General features: G+C 35.6%; 1 protein-coding gene across 1 annotated transcript in view; it reads right to left on the bottom strand.

Moving 5' to 3' along the window:
- The window catches only part of LOC106648904 (disintegrin and metalloproteinase domain-containing protein 11), a 225,584-nt gene that overhangs the window by 33,049 nt on the left and 174,634 nt on the right, over positions 1-17,901 (bottom strand). Inside the window, exons 18-19 of the mRNA XM_023460222.1 lie at positions 8,587-8,746; positions 5,407-5,545 (exon numbers count right to left, since the gene is read on the bottom strand). Of these exons, the coding sequence (XP_023315990.1) occupies positions 5,407-5,545; positions 8,587-8,746 (299 nt within the window). The remainder of the gene's footprint in view (positions 1-5,406; positions 5,546-8,586; positions 8,747-17,901) is intronic.

The following is a 17,901-nucleotide window of genomic DNA, read 5'->3' as shown; positions in this document are numbered from 1 at the left end:
TGCAATCATTAATGCAGCACAAAAGGAATTCGGACTAATTATACCTAGCTGCTTATTTCATTTGTATCAAAGTATTTTAAAAAAATGCGAGAAGATAAATGACAGACTCTATGTAACAATCATATAAACATTGTAAAAAATTTTTTTTTCAATTATCTGAAAAAATAGCTTCATAGGCATATTTGTATTAGTTTCGTGATCACTCCCAAAAAATTTCATGACCATAGGTTGTATACTAAATGAAGAAAATGGGTACAAAATACGCGAATTTAGTTACCGACCGAGTGTGTATAGAGGACCCTTAAATGTATCATTGTTATTTGCGGTGATCTATGCAAGACTTCACTATACCCAACTAGAATCCTTCTTCGATGCCCTTACTACAATATCCTCCAATTATGCCAATATAATCGTCACTGGTGACCACCAATTGGGAACACCAATTTAGCTGTATCAAACCAAACTGCAATAAAATTCAGAAATCTCGTAAACTCATTCGCCCTCTTCATAGTCCCGTCCGAACCCACTCATCATCCCATGATTGTGATTCTACTCCGGTGGGTCATTACAGCAAGACCTCAACCCCATTTTTATCAGCTTATGATCTGATAGAGCTTCGATACTGTGTACCCGTCAAGCCACCTAAACCTTTAAATGTCAGTCAATCAAGGAGACTCGGATCGGTGAACCATGGCAGACTACAGAATCTCTTGACGTCACTTCAGCTGATCTTGCTTCTTCTGAATCTGGTGTAGATGCAGCCGTCACATCTTTTACTACTGGGTTGCTCTCTGTGTTCGACACAATTGCACCATTGAGCCGTGGGTGGCACCCGATTTGCGCCAGTTTATGAAGGATCGAGACCACGCCTATAAACGTGCCTCAGACTCGAAGCTGTCAATAGATATCTATAACTACAAAAAAATCCGAAATATAGTCAAAACAAGACTAGACAAGGCTAAAAACGACTACATCGCAAATAGGATATTGTCGGCACCCAACGCCAAATCAAGGTGGTTCGAGTTTCACCGACTTGGTCTTGCTTCTCCGGAGCTCCCTTCATCGGTAGGCATATTTTCACTGGATGCATTAAATAATCATTTCGCAACCATCTCATCAGCCTCCCCTCCATTGTCAGAAGATGACCTGCTCACTCAGCTCGCTTTACAAATTGACTTGAATCGCCCGGTCTTTGACGTGAGCCCTACCACTCCTACTGAAATGTTAAGAATTGCACGCATATCAAGCTCACGAGCGCTGGGTCCTGACAGTATCTCTGTGCACATGATCAAGATGGCAACCCCTGCTCTGTTTGAACCACTAGTCAGGATTGTAAATTTTTCCATCGAAATGGGAGTTTTCCCGCGTGCCTGGCTTTTGACCCTCATCATACCGTTAGCAAAGCAGCGTGTCGTGACATCCTTGTCACACACGAGACCGATTACCAAGCTGTGCGAGAGGGCTGTATATATCAGGTGATATCCTTTCTGGATGAAAAATGTCTGCTAAACCCTCGACAATCGGGATTCAGACGTAGTCACAGTACTCAAACCGCGCTGCTGGGTGTCATGGATGACGCGAGGCGTGCCATCGAGAGTAGTCAGATTACTGTGCTCGTCCTGATCGATTTCTCCAAGGCCTTTGATACAGTCCCGTACCAGCTTCTTCTCGCTAAACTGAGAAAGTTCAACTTCTCTGACCGAGCAGTTCGTTGGTTCGCGTCGTACCTCGGGGGACGAATGCAGGCTGTTGCACAGAATGACGGTAGAATATCGACATAGCTTCCTGCGACGTCGGGTGTGCCTCAGGGAAGTGTACTTGGCCATTTGCTCTTCTCACTGTTTGTCAATGATCTGCCTACTGAACTCCGATTCTCCAAACACATGATGTTTGCTGATGATTTATAAGTCTACCACTCCTTTCCACTATATGCGTTTGATCAAGCGATTAGTAGAGTAAATCGTGACTTGGGTGCGGTGTCAGAGTGGGCACAGGCAAACGGCCTTTCGTTGAATGCCATAAAGACGAAGGCCATTTTGATTGGTAGCGACCCCTTCCTGTGAGGGATTGATCTCCGTTTGGCGCCTAAGATCACAATTGGTACCACGCAGATTGACTATAGTACGGAGGTAAAATGCCTGGGTGTATGGATCCAGTCTAAACTCGACTGGTCCAAACAGGTGGACACCGTTGTGGCCAGAGTTTTTGGGGCTCTTAGATCCTTGAGGCACTACAGGCATGCACTCACTATGCAAAATCGCAAGGACTTAGTACAATTACTTATATTTCCCCATTTTGATTATGCCTGTGCTGTTTACCATGATCTATTCAATGATGAGAACCTGCAACTATAAGGAGCACTAAACGCGTGCGTTCGCTTTGTTTCTGGAGACATTGGCTGGAGAGAACACATAACCCCCTATTGCCACCAACTGGGTTGGTTGTCGGTTGAGCACCGCCACCAGTACTTCATTGCTACACTTGCAGTATCGGTACTATCACACAACAATCCGCTATATCTCTCGCAAAAGTTCACCCATGTGGCAGGTGTATTGGACCAGTGGGACCCACTGAGATCAAATCCACAATCTCTCCACCATGGACCGGTACACACAAGCGCCATAAAGAATTCTTTTGTCTACGTAGCAACTGATCTTGTAAATAGTATTTTTACACAGCAATGAGCCTTCAATCCATGATCCTTACCTCAGCTGAAAACAATATCCTTCATCAAACTCCTGGCCGCCGACTTAAACTGATCTTCTTTTCTTCTGCAACCATACTCCAGGATCTATTATTCAACTATCTTTAGTTCAGTCTCAAATCAATAAATCCTCCCGTATCAGTTTATATTTCCATCCAACTTTCCTCCGTCACTTTCAACCTTCATCTTTTATCTACCCACGTTCATCACCACACATTTTTTAGACCAGTTTCACCGGCGATTTAAAATTGTAGACTTGAAATTGAGAATTGTACACATGTGCGTCGAAGATCTGTACATGTTGTACTTAATATGCTTAATATTGCCTAAAATCTTTGTAAATAATAATCTTTCTAGTGATCTATCTATCTCTCTCTCTCTCTCTCTCTCTCTCTCTCTCTCTCTCTCTCGTTTTTATACTCAGCAAATCTGCATCTTACATGTGCCTCGTGTTAAGATAGCTGCAACTGCGACTGAATCCCCGACATCTCCTCAACGAAAGCTACATTGAGCATCATCTTCAAGGAAAATCTCATCAACTCGACTACTCCAGCTCATCTCAACAAGTGCCAAGCAGTTCATCAAGGACTTTTACAAAGTACATCTCATCGGCGTACTCATTGAGGCTCAACTTATTGGTCAGCAAATCTGAAGCTGCTCATCGATTGCGACCAGGTAAAGACACCATCCAGGCTGCAATTGAAGACCAATAATGTCTACTGCAGCCTGGTGGGATCTTTTTGTCACCGACTCAATTCTCAGAATAATTTGGTGCACCTTAGTTTCACGAGTGCACGACGAGAGAAAGTGAGGTTACACGGTGCCATGTGTAACCTCACGTGATCTCGGTCAATTTCTATTCCGGCCTCTCCCACAGGCAGACAAGAGGATTAATATAACCTCAATCGTTGTGCTACGGTTTTCTCACAAATCAAGTTCAACTCGCTGTGTGCTCAAGAGAAAGCCTTGTTTGTCTCAAGTGCAACAACTGGTAGAAGACAAGTGTGAATTAATAAAATCTAGCTTCGCGTCGACTGCTCAAATCATTTGTATTTGTACAGACTCTTGACTACCCATCGTGTAGTATCAATAATATCAGTGAACACGACAACTGTTGTAATTATTATTAACGTTCCAAATTTATTGACTCAGTTTAAACTAATTAAGAATGATTTAAGTGATAATAAAAAACAAAAGTTAAAATTGAAATTGATGCCACCTATGCAGTGTTTTATTGTAAGACCTACTCATGAACCCATCCAATTATTTATTAATTATTTATGTAATTCCTGAACAATTACAAATGTGTGGACTCGACTAAGAAATTTCCTTCTTCAGTTAAATTTATTTGTATACATCCCACGAGGCATAACTAAAGATATTGGGTACCTGCAAGTTTTTATGTAAATAAAAATGGATCTATACACTTCAAACAAAAATGGACGACGTCCGCCAATACCTATAAACGGGGAAAAGGACTGCCGAATATAAATTACTGTTGTACAATCGTTTAAAAAAATAATAATTATTGACTTTATTGAAAGGGCCCCAGTCGCGGATGTGAGGCTTAAATAGTTGAACAATTATGAAGTGTATACATATCAGCCAAATAGATTCTATATTGTATAGCCGGTTCCTATCAATACACTTAGGGTCTTCAATAGCAGCTTCGTGTCACCTCAGCTAGTTTAATGTAGACGACAGGTCGTAGGGACAGGGCTAAGAGGTGAATGATGATCGAGAGAGATAGAATCAATAGTTTAAAGTGGCGCAATGCGTAGCGATAAAGCAACGGTGACTTACGATTGGATTCTCGAAATGGTTAAATAGTTGGACCAAGTCTGAATTGTACACAGCGTGAACAGACGAGTAAGGCCAGCTAAATTTTCTCCAAACACAGTTCACACTCGAAATCGCAGTAATTGGATACTCGACTTTCCAGTCACACGGGCCAATACAGGGTGATCAGTCCAGCGTTCACTCGTGGCTCTTTGATCCCACTCGACTCAACCGTCGCCGATGCTGTCCTCTGCTCTCGCTCACTCGCTTACGCCAGTATCGCAATTTTGCGCGCTTCGAACACAAATACGCATGTTTCGGCGCACATAAAATTATCTTGTGAGCGCGCTGGTATTATATTAGGCTCCTAAATGTCTCTCTCTCTACTTGGGAAGTTTCTAGGATAAGGTGAAGGAACGATCTACACCGTCAGACCCTGTCATAGCCGATGTAACTTCGTTAGAAGTATTATTTTGTAAATACCTTTTCACATTTTTCGTATAAATTTAACATAGGCAAAGACAGATGGAGTCGCGAGTCGATCAATATTGATAAAAAACTCACGTCAGAATCACGTGGTCAATCCATCCAATCATAATATTGACTATTATGAAAAAAGTCATGTAATTGGGATGTCAGAGCATGGGTATAAGTTTTTTTGTCAATCACATGCAGTATGAACATAATTCATGATAAAAAAAATTATTTCAACTACTTCGATTTGTGTGGCAATTTGAAAATATCAGCTCTAAACATCATCTTGTCCTTTTTAGAAAAACTGACAAGAAAGATCAATATGTACAAATTTGGAATGGAAATTGTAATTAGAACTAAAAAAATGTGTTATCTATGTGTTATGCATGCAGGATATTTGAAGATATTTGTTGTTTTTCTATTCTATGAACATTCAACTGCATACTAACCTGAGGCAGAGTGAGAAGTTTTTATGCACTACGACTGACCTGTAGCAAAGTGCCATCATTGCAAATACTACAAAAACCCCCCCTACAACTGACATGAGCGTTATAACTAAGTATACTGTGTTAGAGCCATGGTAATTTTCTGTTTATATCATTTTCAGCGTGTCCATTGGAGTCCAAAGATAAGCATAACAATGTCAACAATGGAAATGAAAAATTATATTAGTTATCACATGTTTATTATAACGCATTAAAGATGCTATAACATACGTAACAATTAATAAATTACTTATTCAAAAGTATTGGGTACCAAGAAACCGAAAAATTTTTGGAGCAAATCCATGACCCGGAGTTGAATACTGAAGCTCCCTTTGCTTAGTTTAATCTCACGAGCCTTAGGGCCCATTTTTTAGAGGACTTTTCACATCATAAAAAAATCGTTATTATTTTCTATATCGATATGGCCCATGAGATTAAACTGAGCACAGGGAGCTTCAGTTTGGGGTACCAAGAGACCGAAAAATTTTTGGAGCGAATCCATGACCCGGAGTTGGGGGGGTCTCCTTGTTAGTATACTTTTTGGGGCAGTGTGCAGAAGGGCTAAGCAGCAATCATCTGAAGCAGGGTTTTTTTTGTATGTAAAAAAAAGGAAATGAATTTTACTCATTTATCTCTTTTTGCTGTTTCGTTGACTTTTTTCTATTTTTTCCCTTCTTTGAATTACGGACAATTTTCGAGGTTTTAATAATGTCCACTAAAGAGACTTTACTGTATACGAGTGGTTGTACTATAACTTCAGCATGGGAACAGTGTTGGGGCTGACTGCGGCCATGGGTAGTTATTGAGAGCAATAAGAAGGGCGCACCGAATCTGCTGAGTGCAATATACAGGAGAAACAATTGCAGTTTTTTTGCTATATACTTTATTTCTTCTATTTTAGAAGACTTTTTTCGGGTGGTTAGGAGTCACCATTTTAATACTATTGATTAAGTATCTCTATGTAAGGAACTAATTTTTGCCCATATCAAATAATATCTTTGGAATTGAAGTTCATAATGAAACAAATTCGACAAATTTAAATTTTTGTTTCAGAATTTTTTCTAGCTAAGATATAAAATAAATTAGAACGCAATGTTAAAGACATTTCAATAATAATTTAAATAGATAGAAGCTAAGTAAGATTGCATAAGTGCTGCCATCTTGGCGGGAGTTTGTGCTATACGCTCGATGAGATTCTAAGATCGCGTAAGTAAACGAACAGACACAACCGTCTCGTCTCGAGGTACGATGACTACTGATTCATTATATTAAGATGAATGTTTTTTGATATCTTGGAAATTTATTTTTGTATTTAATATTTGAAGGTCACAATTCACATTAAGGTATACGCCCCTATTTTCGATCAAATTTAAATCAATTTTTTATATAGAATTAAAACTTGATATCTGATTTTAAATAATGTATTTCTGTTGAGGATGTTCGATTCATTCAGCCAATTATTAAAAAAAATTTCTTACGTACAATTAGGTTGTTAATATTAATTATTGATCGAATATAGGAGCTTATACCTTACTGGTGTTACATCGTGCAATGTAACTTTCCATCTGCCGACTCTGCCTAAATTTATATGAGTAAAAGCAAACAAATCAGCCAAAATCGACTAGCGAGCAGCCACACATTGGATGATCGTGAAACAAATAAATCGGTCTGTGCTGCCGATAAATATACACACACAAGTCCTAAATTTACAAGTAGCCGCAAGATTGAGATATACACGGCTATCAACCAAAACTGCTGTGAGGTTACGTAGATCAAGGCAGTACAAGATAACCGAGAGCTTGAATGAAATATCTAAATAAATGACCTATGAGCACCCGTTGCGAAAGGTTTCACAAATCTCAGCTCTATTATTAGGCCATTGATTCTGGCACGTTGGTCTTACAGGTGCAAAACAACAGTATCGAGTTGATAAGCGCTTGATGAATCAGGTATAAACTTGGCGTTAAAGACAACTCGTCCTTCTTGTAACTTCGATCTTTGTACGAGGTGTATCGTAATTGATCGCTCTTATTGCAACTATTGGTTGTAATTTTGGATTATTAAGACTACACGATTCAGAGCATCTACGGCCTTCGCCCATTAACCATAGCCAAGGGGCATTGCAGGCAGTCAACGATTTCAACCAGCGAGGACAAGAGTTGTATCAGTATGTGTAAGATCTGCAACCAATGAATGTTATTAAGGGATATACTACCATTAAAATTTTCAAAAAATCGATTTTTTTATTGCATTTTTAAAAAGTATACGTAAACAGAAGTATCTTATTAAAAATTCATAAAGACTGGAGCAGTCTAACTATATTTTTAGTCAAATTTCAGTTAGTCATTTCATCGCGCTCAAATGCTAAGAAAAAATTTAAATCGCGTTTTTCTCAAAACAAGGTTTTTCAATGGCACATTGACAAAATCTCGGGAAGCAATGAACCGATCCTTACGAAATTTTTATCAGATATTCTTTAAGACTATTGTATGAATTGGGGGTCACTATTAACCATTTTAATAAAATATATGCATAAAATTATAAATTCTACCTACAACCAATATTATAATCATTAGACCTCAGCAAGAAGGTTAATATAATTCCTTAATTATATTTATATGGACATTTGTATACCTGGAATGTCACACTAGGTCCACAATGTAAGTTTCTGGAAAGCATTATCCACATTTATTTTTAACCAACTTATTATTTAATAATTAATTAATAGATAAATTAGATTTTGACAATATTTGTTTTGGAGTCGAAAATTTCATGCAGAAAGTGATTTTTAATTTTTTTAATATCAAAATATCAGAATTTTCGCCGATTTTTTCTTATGATTATCACACTAAGGCCGGAACAGACGCTCAAAAAGTGCGATGAATCAAATCTCTTACCATTTTAACAACAATTTTTCTTAAATAAAATTTTTATTTTTTATTGTTTAGTTGTATACAACTTTTAACTTTAAATTTCAATTCAGTTTTAAGTCCAGATTCTAAAAAAGCATAAAATTTTATATCAATGACATGAACTTCAAAGTTTAACGAAAAACTGTAAATGATAATGAAATTCGACTTAAAATTGTCTTAAAAAACATACGTCCTGACGATAATGGGTTAATTTATTAACTTTATTTCTCACCATAAGGCGTTTCTTTCTTTTCCATTTTATTTTTTGAGGATGGAGAAAATGTTATTTCCACACTGCTAACTGTTGTCTGTGTCGGCAGCTCTTGTTGCAGTGAACAATCAGGACCACTCCAGCCATGATCACAATGACATTTATTGATGTTGCTACATACCTATTAAGAAAAACATTCATTGATTCAAAAAATTTTAACAGAAACAAAAAATAAAATTATAAAAAAAATTATCAACGTGTATTTAACAAAGTGATTTAAGGGCTAACGGGGGTCTTAATTATTTTTCATTTTTCAATAACAGTACTAGCCTTTAAAAGTGGAAAAAAATGTTTTTTTCAAAAACACACATGATAACCCTTTTCAAAACCCTATTTGAAAGTATTTTGTCCAGTTAGATAATTAGAAACAATTGAGTACAATAATAATGAGGGTATTGGCCCTCAACGCAAGCTGTACGCATATCTAAGCTACCTGTCGTAGAAATCCAAGGGCAAACATTAATCGATGGTACCCCAATTGGTTTAATTTTGTTCGATAGCCAATTGGCCATGGTCGCAACCAAAAGCTAGCCATAAGATGAACTGTAACTACTTGTGTGTAAAAATTTCTAGAATTTAGTATTCATTTTTTATCATTTTCTATATACTAATTTCACTTTGCTATATGTACAAGTAGCTACAGTTCATCTTATGGTTAGCTTTTAGTTGCGACCATGGCCAATTGGCTTTCGAACAAAATGAAACCAATTGGGGTACCATCGATTAATGCTTGCTCTTGGATTTCTACGACAGATAGCTTAGATATGCGTATAGCTTACGTTGAGGGCCAATACTCTAATTATTATTGTACTTAATTGTTTCTAAGTATCTAACTGGACCAAATACTTTCAAATAGGGTTTTGAAAAGGGTTCCCTATCAAAAAAAGTCAGATGATAAATCAGATGATTAATCATGTGATAAGTCAGATGATTTATCATCTGATTTGTCATGACAAAACATCATCTGACGTTGAATCAATAAATACCACCTTAAGTTTCGATGGAATCATGTCATTGTTTAGGTGTGAATTACTTATTTTTCCTAAACATAGTTTTTTATTGTATTTAATTAAATGAAATTATTTTTAATTGTAAATCCAAAAAAAATTTTCTTGTCATTATTTATCATTTTATTGTAAATTTGGTCATTTTTTCAATAAAATGAACCATGTCTTGATCTTATTTTGTAATGGTGGGTCTTTACAGTTTGCACTTCCATGAAGAAAATTAAATACTGCACCAAAACTTAAAAAAGTTTTTCATTTTTCATACAATTATTTAAAATAAAGTTATTTCTGCTGGAAAAAATCAAGTGTAAATAAGGTGATTTGTCATGTAAAAATCTGAAAATTCTCATAAATGTCATCATTTTGGTTATTTTGAAATTTAACAATAAATTTTTTATTTTTTTAAGACAATTATATAATTTATTGATTTTGATTAGTGAATAATTAAAATTCAGGGACCTTAGTACTCCTCAGTACATCTAAATAAAGCCCGTTATAGCAGTTTATTTTAATAAGCCAATTGGAAAGCATAGGAAAAATCAATTTGTTATAATTATAACAATAAATAAATAAAGCACACTGAAGGCTTACAGGGAGCTACCATTATTTAATTTTTAAGGGTTTTTATGAATCTAACTGGATAAAACAGCTTCCTTTGGCGTATAAAATATATCTAATTTTCAAAATTTTCAATTTCTTTAGCTTTCTATGGGGAAAATATTAATTAATATGAAATGATGAACGTTTTAAATCAAAGCACTCAAGGATACAGTAGTAACATTATAAACACTAATTAACAGTACCTTACCCTTCACAAACTTCAAACGTTGAAACTTGTTTCCACATAGCATATTTACAAAATACATTCAATCTGATGACAGTTATCTAAACATCTAACATCTGAGGACAGCCAACCTAAAAATGGATGCAGCACCTGAAATATAAATTGTACCACAAAGTATCACTTTCTTGCCAAGTATATATCTCTGTATTTATGTATATGATATATTATTATTAGTAGGAATGATTTCATTTTGCTTAGTAAACAAATTACTTATCTGATAAAGTCTATGTAAAATACTGCTGCAATACTGCTCGGCTGCTGTCAAAGCGATCACTAGGCAACATAACCATTGGTGTCAGTGCGCAGCAGAGGCTCTCTGGTGCTCTGTGATGGCATCGCCCGCAGCCGAGCAGTATTGCAGCAGTATTTTACATAGACTTTATCAGATAAGTAATTTGTTTACTAAGCAAAATGAAATCATTCCTTCAAATAACAATATATTATATACATAAATACAGAGATATATACTTGGCAAGAAAGTGATACTTTGTGGTACAATTTATGTTTCAGGTGCTGCATCCATTTTTAGGTTGGCTGTCCTTAGATGTTAGATGTCTAGATAACTGTCATCAGATTGAATGTATTTTTTAAATATGCTGTGTGGAAACAAGTTTTGACTTTTGAAGTTTGTGAAGTGTAAGGTACTGTTAATTAGTGTTTATAATGTTACTACTGTATCCTTGAGTATTTTCCTCATAAAAAGCTATGAAAATTTTGAAAATAGTCATAACAGCTTCTTTCAATATGCCAAAGGAAAGTGTTTTATCTAGTAAAACACTTAAAAATTGAATAATTGTAGCCCCTCTGGAGCCTTCAATGTGCTGTATTTATTTAAAGTTATAATTATATGATTATATAATTATATGTTATAATTGTATAAAAGATGAAAAACTTTTTTAATTTTTGTTGCAGTATTTAATTTTCTTCATGGAAGTGCAAACTGTAAAGACCCACCATTACAAAATAAGATCAAGACATGGTTCATTTGATTGAAAAAATGACCAAATTAACAATAAAATGATAAAAATGACAAGAAAAAATTTTTTTGGACTTACAATTAAAAATAATTTCATTTAATTAAATACAATAAAAACTATATTTAGGAAAAATAAGTTCACACCTAAACAATGACATGATTCCATCGAAACTTAACGTGGTATTTATCGATTCAACGTCAGATGATGTTTTGTCATGACAAGTCAGATGATAAATCATCTGACTTATCACTTGATTAATCATCTGATTAATCATCTGACTTTTTTTGATAGGGTTATCATGTGTGTTCTTGAAAAAAACATTTTTTTCCACTTTTACAGCCTAGTACTGTTATTGAAAAATGAAAAATAATTAAGCCCCCTGTTAGCCCTTAAGAAAGGAAAAATAAGAAAAATAAAATCTGATAATTTGGAACCAGTTTGAATGATTCGCTTATCTTTTTTTCCCCAATAGGTGCATATTTTTGCTCAATATAAATTAAAAATCATTCAAACTCGTACCAAATTATGAAATTTTATTTTCTTTTACTTTTTCTTCTTTCAATCAATAGCCAAAAGTATAAAATCGAGAAATATGTCGAATTTTTGGTTTCCGATAATTCTGTCAAGAAATATCCTGCCTATCGTAGGATAACAGGATGACCGAGGAAAACAGAGCGGTCTTTGGTTCAGTGGTTAGCGTGCTAGCTACAGAGACAAAGGCCGCTCGAGGAGCCTTGGGTTCGAATCCTGGTGGGGACAATCGGATTTTTCCGATTGCCATTCGGCAGGATGAGAACCCATGTACTCCGCATGTCTCGCGGCGGGTTTTTCCCTGAAGGAGGAGGAGGAGGGTTCAGTGCATATGCACTACGTACACCCCCAGGTTTCCCTTGCCCTACAGGTCTTCGGGCCTGGGCAAATGCGAGACAGTAGGGAGGGGGGTAGTAGTAATTTCTTCCTGCGCACATGCTCTAAACCTCCTGCAGGCCCTTCTAAGAAAAAAGAGTCTAATAAGAAAGAGAAAAACAAATCAACAACTCTCAATATTTTTTACAGCTTCTCTAATGCATAAACTTCATTGTTTAAAAATGTAAGTTTAATTTGAGTTTTACTAATTTTTATTTGTAATTTTTTAATGCCGAATCGTAACGTGTTAATTACTGTGCCAAATCCTAGCCCAATTGCGAAGGCTTCAGACAATGTCCTCTTCCCATGTGAAAATAGTATGTAAGATCTGACTCCAGATCTGGCATCAGATCTGGTATAAGATCTGACATCAGATCTAATGCCAGATCTGAAGTGACTGTATTGCATTGAATTAATTAAACAATAAGTTTATTAACAATTAAAATTGTATAACAAATTTAGTTATATCTTAATAATCACATCGATAATATCTTTAAGAAAAATTCCTACAATATTTAGGTTTCTGATAATGAGAATTTAAATTGATTCAACAACTTTTATTACTAGTGGCAACCCCAGTTGCAGAATGCTGAGCAAATAGAAAATTTAAATTCAATATTACAACCTAGTTGCTGACAGGACTGTTTCCGTTAATTATTATTAATTAATAATATAATTAACAATATAATTAATAATATATTAATTATTATTAATTAATATTATATTATATTATTGATATTCTTATGAATAATATGCAAACGAAAAAGATATGAGTAGTTATACGAATGGGTTATTTTGTGGGTTACCTCCCAATTTCCCGACTCCGCTTTCACGACAACCATTTTCACGACAAGTATTCTTTCCGACGTCGATCATAAAGAATAATGACAATGAATATGTAATAACAAATTTATTAACATAAAAAATGAAAGTATCTATCAGAGATTTATAGTGTGAGCCAATGAACGAAGATATTTCTCTGTCGAAGATATTTTCATGCTGAGCAATCCATTTTAGTTTTGGTGCTCTTTTTATAGCGCGTCCTAATTCTAACTCTGCGATGCATATCTCCACATCGGCCTGTTATTTTTGGAACTCCCCTAGTGCACTGTACAAGTCTGGATGGTGTTTGCCGACAATTAACCGAAAGCGATTGTGCCATCCTTCACTAACGTTATTTGTTTTATGAGTCCCTGCTAGCACAGCATCATACTGATTCCAGAACTGTATAGGAGAACGTGGAAGTGTAGCTTACATAGGACGTCTTCCTTGAACTGCTGGAATGCCAATAACATAGTATTCGGAGAAGTAATTGAATACAGTCTTCAGTGCACTTGGAGCTTCTTTTATTAAAGCTTTAAATGTTGGCAACACATCGTCTACGGGAACATAAGCTAGGGCCATCATCATATGTACAAAATATGAAATACTTGTGAAAATGGTTGTCGTGAAAGCGGAGTCGGGAAAGTGGGGGGAACCATTTTGTGAGTACGAGTGCCGGTTACGCTTGCACGAAAAGAGAACTGTTTCACGCAATTTCTGGGGAAAAAGCTTGGCACTTGCTGCATACGACATTTTATGCAATACTATGCAAAAAGTGCACAAATAACGAGCATGATATCTCACGAAATATCAGAAACTTTACCGCACACCAGTGTCCAAAAACGCTTTTTGTGCACTAAAAAGTGTGCCCAAAAGGCGATTTTTCGCTATACAATTGCATAATAGTTATTTATGCAATAGTATGACGAAAAATGTCCTTTTTGGCACATTTTTTAGTGCGCAAAAAGCGTTTTTGGACACTAGTGTGCGGTAAAATGCCTCATTTTGGACACGGGTGTGCGGTAAAACGCCTCATTTAAATGAACATATTTTTCGCCTACTATTGCATAAAATTATTTTGATTACCAGTTATTTGGCAACAATATAGAAACGGCATGAGTGAGTTACATGAGTTACTAAAGTTTGCATATTATTTACAAACTGCTCGAGCTGTGGGTCGATTAGATTACTTATGTAAGCTGGATTACTTAGGCTACTTGATTTTGCATTCATAATTATCTAATTGCACGAGCTGTGTCTATTGGGTTATTTGGGTTACCTTTTTATGTATTTTGAAATTGCACGAACTGGAAATTTGCCTTCGGCTTGTCATGTGTAATGTATCGATACAGCGACGAGCAAGCGCTGCGCACGGACAGTGCCGGCGTGATGCTGCGATACGAGCACCGAGCTCTTCGATGTACCCGACATTGCGTAACCTTTCCAATGAGTACATACACTGGGCCAAAAAATGCTGGTGATATTTTAAAAATAAAATTAAATCCAAAAAAAAATACAAATTGTCTATTTTTCGACCATCTTATCGAGCTGTCAAAGACCCTGAGCTTGGAATTCGGTTAAATTTTTATTTTTGACATCTGAGAGCATTATAAATGAACATACTGTCTAGAAGTGCATGAGGAACCTATTATCGATTTTCAAATTTAATAAAAAACTTTTATATGACAATTATTAAGGGTACCCAACGAAAATCGTTTCTGCTAATAAAACCTACAAACTTTTACCAACTTTTATAAACTTTTATAATCTGTTAATAATATGCTCATTTTGGATTCTAATAAAAGTTATAAAATGTTAATAGTAGTTTATAAAAGTTTATAGTTTTTTTTCAATTTTGGGTTCTATGATGTTGAAATAATCTAAACTTCTATAAAAATTTATAATTTGTGAATAAAAGTTAATAAAAGTTTAGAAAACTTCAAAAAAGATGATAATAGTTTACAACAGTTTATAAAAGTTCATTGTTTGTGTGTCCAAAACATGTTTTTTTCGTATTTTCATAATTATTGTATAAATATCATTATACTGCATTGAGACAATGATTTTGTAAGATATGGACAAGACCAAAGTTGGTATAATAAACCAGATTTACGAATTAACCCGTCTAATACCAAGAGACCCTATTCTTGACTTATTTTTCTACACGTTATTTTTTCATGAAACTATAGTCAAATTAATGTGAAAATTCCATATTTAATGGTAATTTTTATCGCTCTTTTCGAATCTGGCGTCAGATTTACGATACATGCAACCGCTTCAAAAATACATTCGTTTAAACAAAAAAAAAAACGTTGTTTTTGAACATTTTTTCTCAAAATGATGGTTTTTTCACCATAATTATGCATTCGGATTGGCTTGAAACTCTGGGTCTAGTGGCATTCAGGCCAAAACTAAAAAAATTAGCGGTGTTGGTTCATCCAGATTCAAGATGGTGGCCACCAAAACAGCTGATTGTAGCCGAAAATGTAAAAAGAAAGCTTTGGTATTTTTTTACTCGGTAAGAATGGACTCTACGGAAAAATTTTATAAAACAAAAAGTGCTTAGAATTGATCAAAAAACGCGTGTGAATTTTTTCATAATTTGTTGGATGATTTTTTATTTTTAAGCGAGCTTTTATTAGCAATTTATAGTTTTTTATAAAAGTTGAGATTATTCTAACATATTGAAACCGGAAAATAAAAAAAAACTATAAACTTTTATAAACTTTTATAGACTTTTTTAAACTTTTATAATCTTTTAATAAATTTTAATAACTTTTATAAACTTTTAGCAACTTTTAATAGAGTCTAAAATCAATTTAATAGAGTCAGTACAACCCAAAAATAACGAAAATTCTTGAAGAAGTTTTTACAGGGGCCAGATCGGTGACCTGGTGCACCAGGTCGACGGAATGCGATTCTACACTTTACAATCAGTCACTACGATCTGAAAATAACGAGAATTCTCGAAGAAGGTTTCACGTGGGCAAGATCGGCGACCTGGTGCACCAAGTCGACGGAATGTGGTTTGACACTTTTTACACATTCAGCATAACCTAATAATAACGAAAATTCTCGAAGAAGTTTTCACAGGGACCAGATCGGCGACCTGGTGCACCAGGTCGACGGAATGTGGCAATCAGACCTTCGGCTGACCGCCCTCAACAACCCTTAAAAATTTTAGACCATTCGGTAAAGTCGTTTTCCAGAAACTGTTGACACAAAATATGTCAAGATCTACCGAGCTGAAAGGATAAGAGACTTCGCTTTGCTCAGCATTAATTAAGATTTATTATAAAATTTTAATTATTAATAAACCTATTGTTTAATTAATTATAGGCAATACAGTCATTACAGTCATTTCAGATCTAACATTAGATCTAATGTGAGATCTGATATAAGTTCTGATGTCGATTATCGAATACAAGATCTGGTATTAGATCTGATGTCAGATCTGGCGTACATTTGTCAGATCTTATACCAGATCTGATGCCAGATCTGGAGTCAGATCTTACATACTATTTTCACGTGGGTTTTGCCCGTTATCTCTCTCTGGCGTACCACTGGTATATGCAACAGCTCAGCACAGACATAATCTTGTATGTTATTTTAAAACGGCAGTGGCCAATGTAATCGTTATCTATTCTATTATGATTTAATGCTCAGGTCTATTGCAAATAAAACCCCTGTTATGCAACAGCACGATTTCTTTTGTATCTTTTGGTTAATCGCCCCCTTTAGTTGGTACGGAAAATTATGAATTCTCTGCACAGTTGGCAGTTTTCTCGATACAAATTGAGAAGTTAAAAAGTTAGCCAGGATATCCTGGCATAACTGGAGCTACGATACAAATAAAGCCGAGTAATATGGTTATTGCAAACTGCTTATTCAAATTGCTTTTATTAATTGTCCCCGACGTGGTCGTAAGCTTGAAGATCAGCATTGTCTCTTACCCGTGATCATTTAAAATATTGTTTTTTAGAACGCATTTCAGTCTGGTGATAGCCTGGGCTTTTAACTTATTCGCACCTCGGACTCGAACCGATTAAAACCGGTTTTAATCCTGAGCCTTGGTGTCAAACCAGGTTTTTAACTAGATTTAATCTTAGTTTTAATATAGTTTTACCACCATCGGGTTTCCACCAGCTTTATAACCGGGCTTTAAACAGTTTTATATGATTTTTTAAATCTGAGTATCAACCAATATTCTATCAGGTTAAAGCTCGATTATCTACTGATTTTAAACCAAGTTTTTAACACGGATTAAATCCAGGTTTTAAACTGTATTAAACCCGGATTTTAACCCGAATTAAACCTGGATTATACGCGGATTAATTTTACTTGCTCAAAATAAGTTTGGCTCTAACCAACTTTCTCGGGGATACACGGCTTGGCTCTAACCACCGTGGTGTAAATAAAGACACACATCCCAAAGAGGTAATTACGAGCGCGTACGAGCTTGTATGTGCATACACAGGTTCTAACCTTTGTATAGAGCGGCAACTGAGAGAGGCCCTAATCTCTACTCTTCGCTCGCATGCACGAATCAATTACATACCAATACGTACATGATGCAGCTACTTGCTCTAACCTGTTTTACACGAAACTGCAACAGGCTCTAACCTGTAAAACAATAATATACAAATATGAAACGTTACAAACACCTTTTGTGTGTGTTTGTGTTTGCAGGACGCAAAAGCCGGGCTCGTAGCTTCAACAG

Source organism: Trichogramma pretiosum, unplaced genomic scaffold, assembly GCF_000599845.2.
Source record: "Trichogramma pretiosum strain Unisexual culture from Peru unplaced genomic scaffold, Tpre_2.0 scaffold116, whole genome shotgun sequence".
Lineage (NCBI taxonomy): Eukaryota > Metazoa > Arthropoda > Insecta > Hymenoptera > Trichogrammatidae > Trichogramma > Trichogramma pretiosum.
The sequence above is the reverse complement of the archived record's forward strand: the minus strand, read 5'-3'. Positions and strand labels throughout refer to the sequence as shown.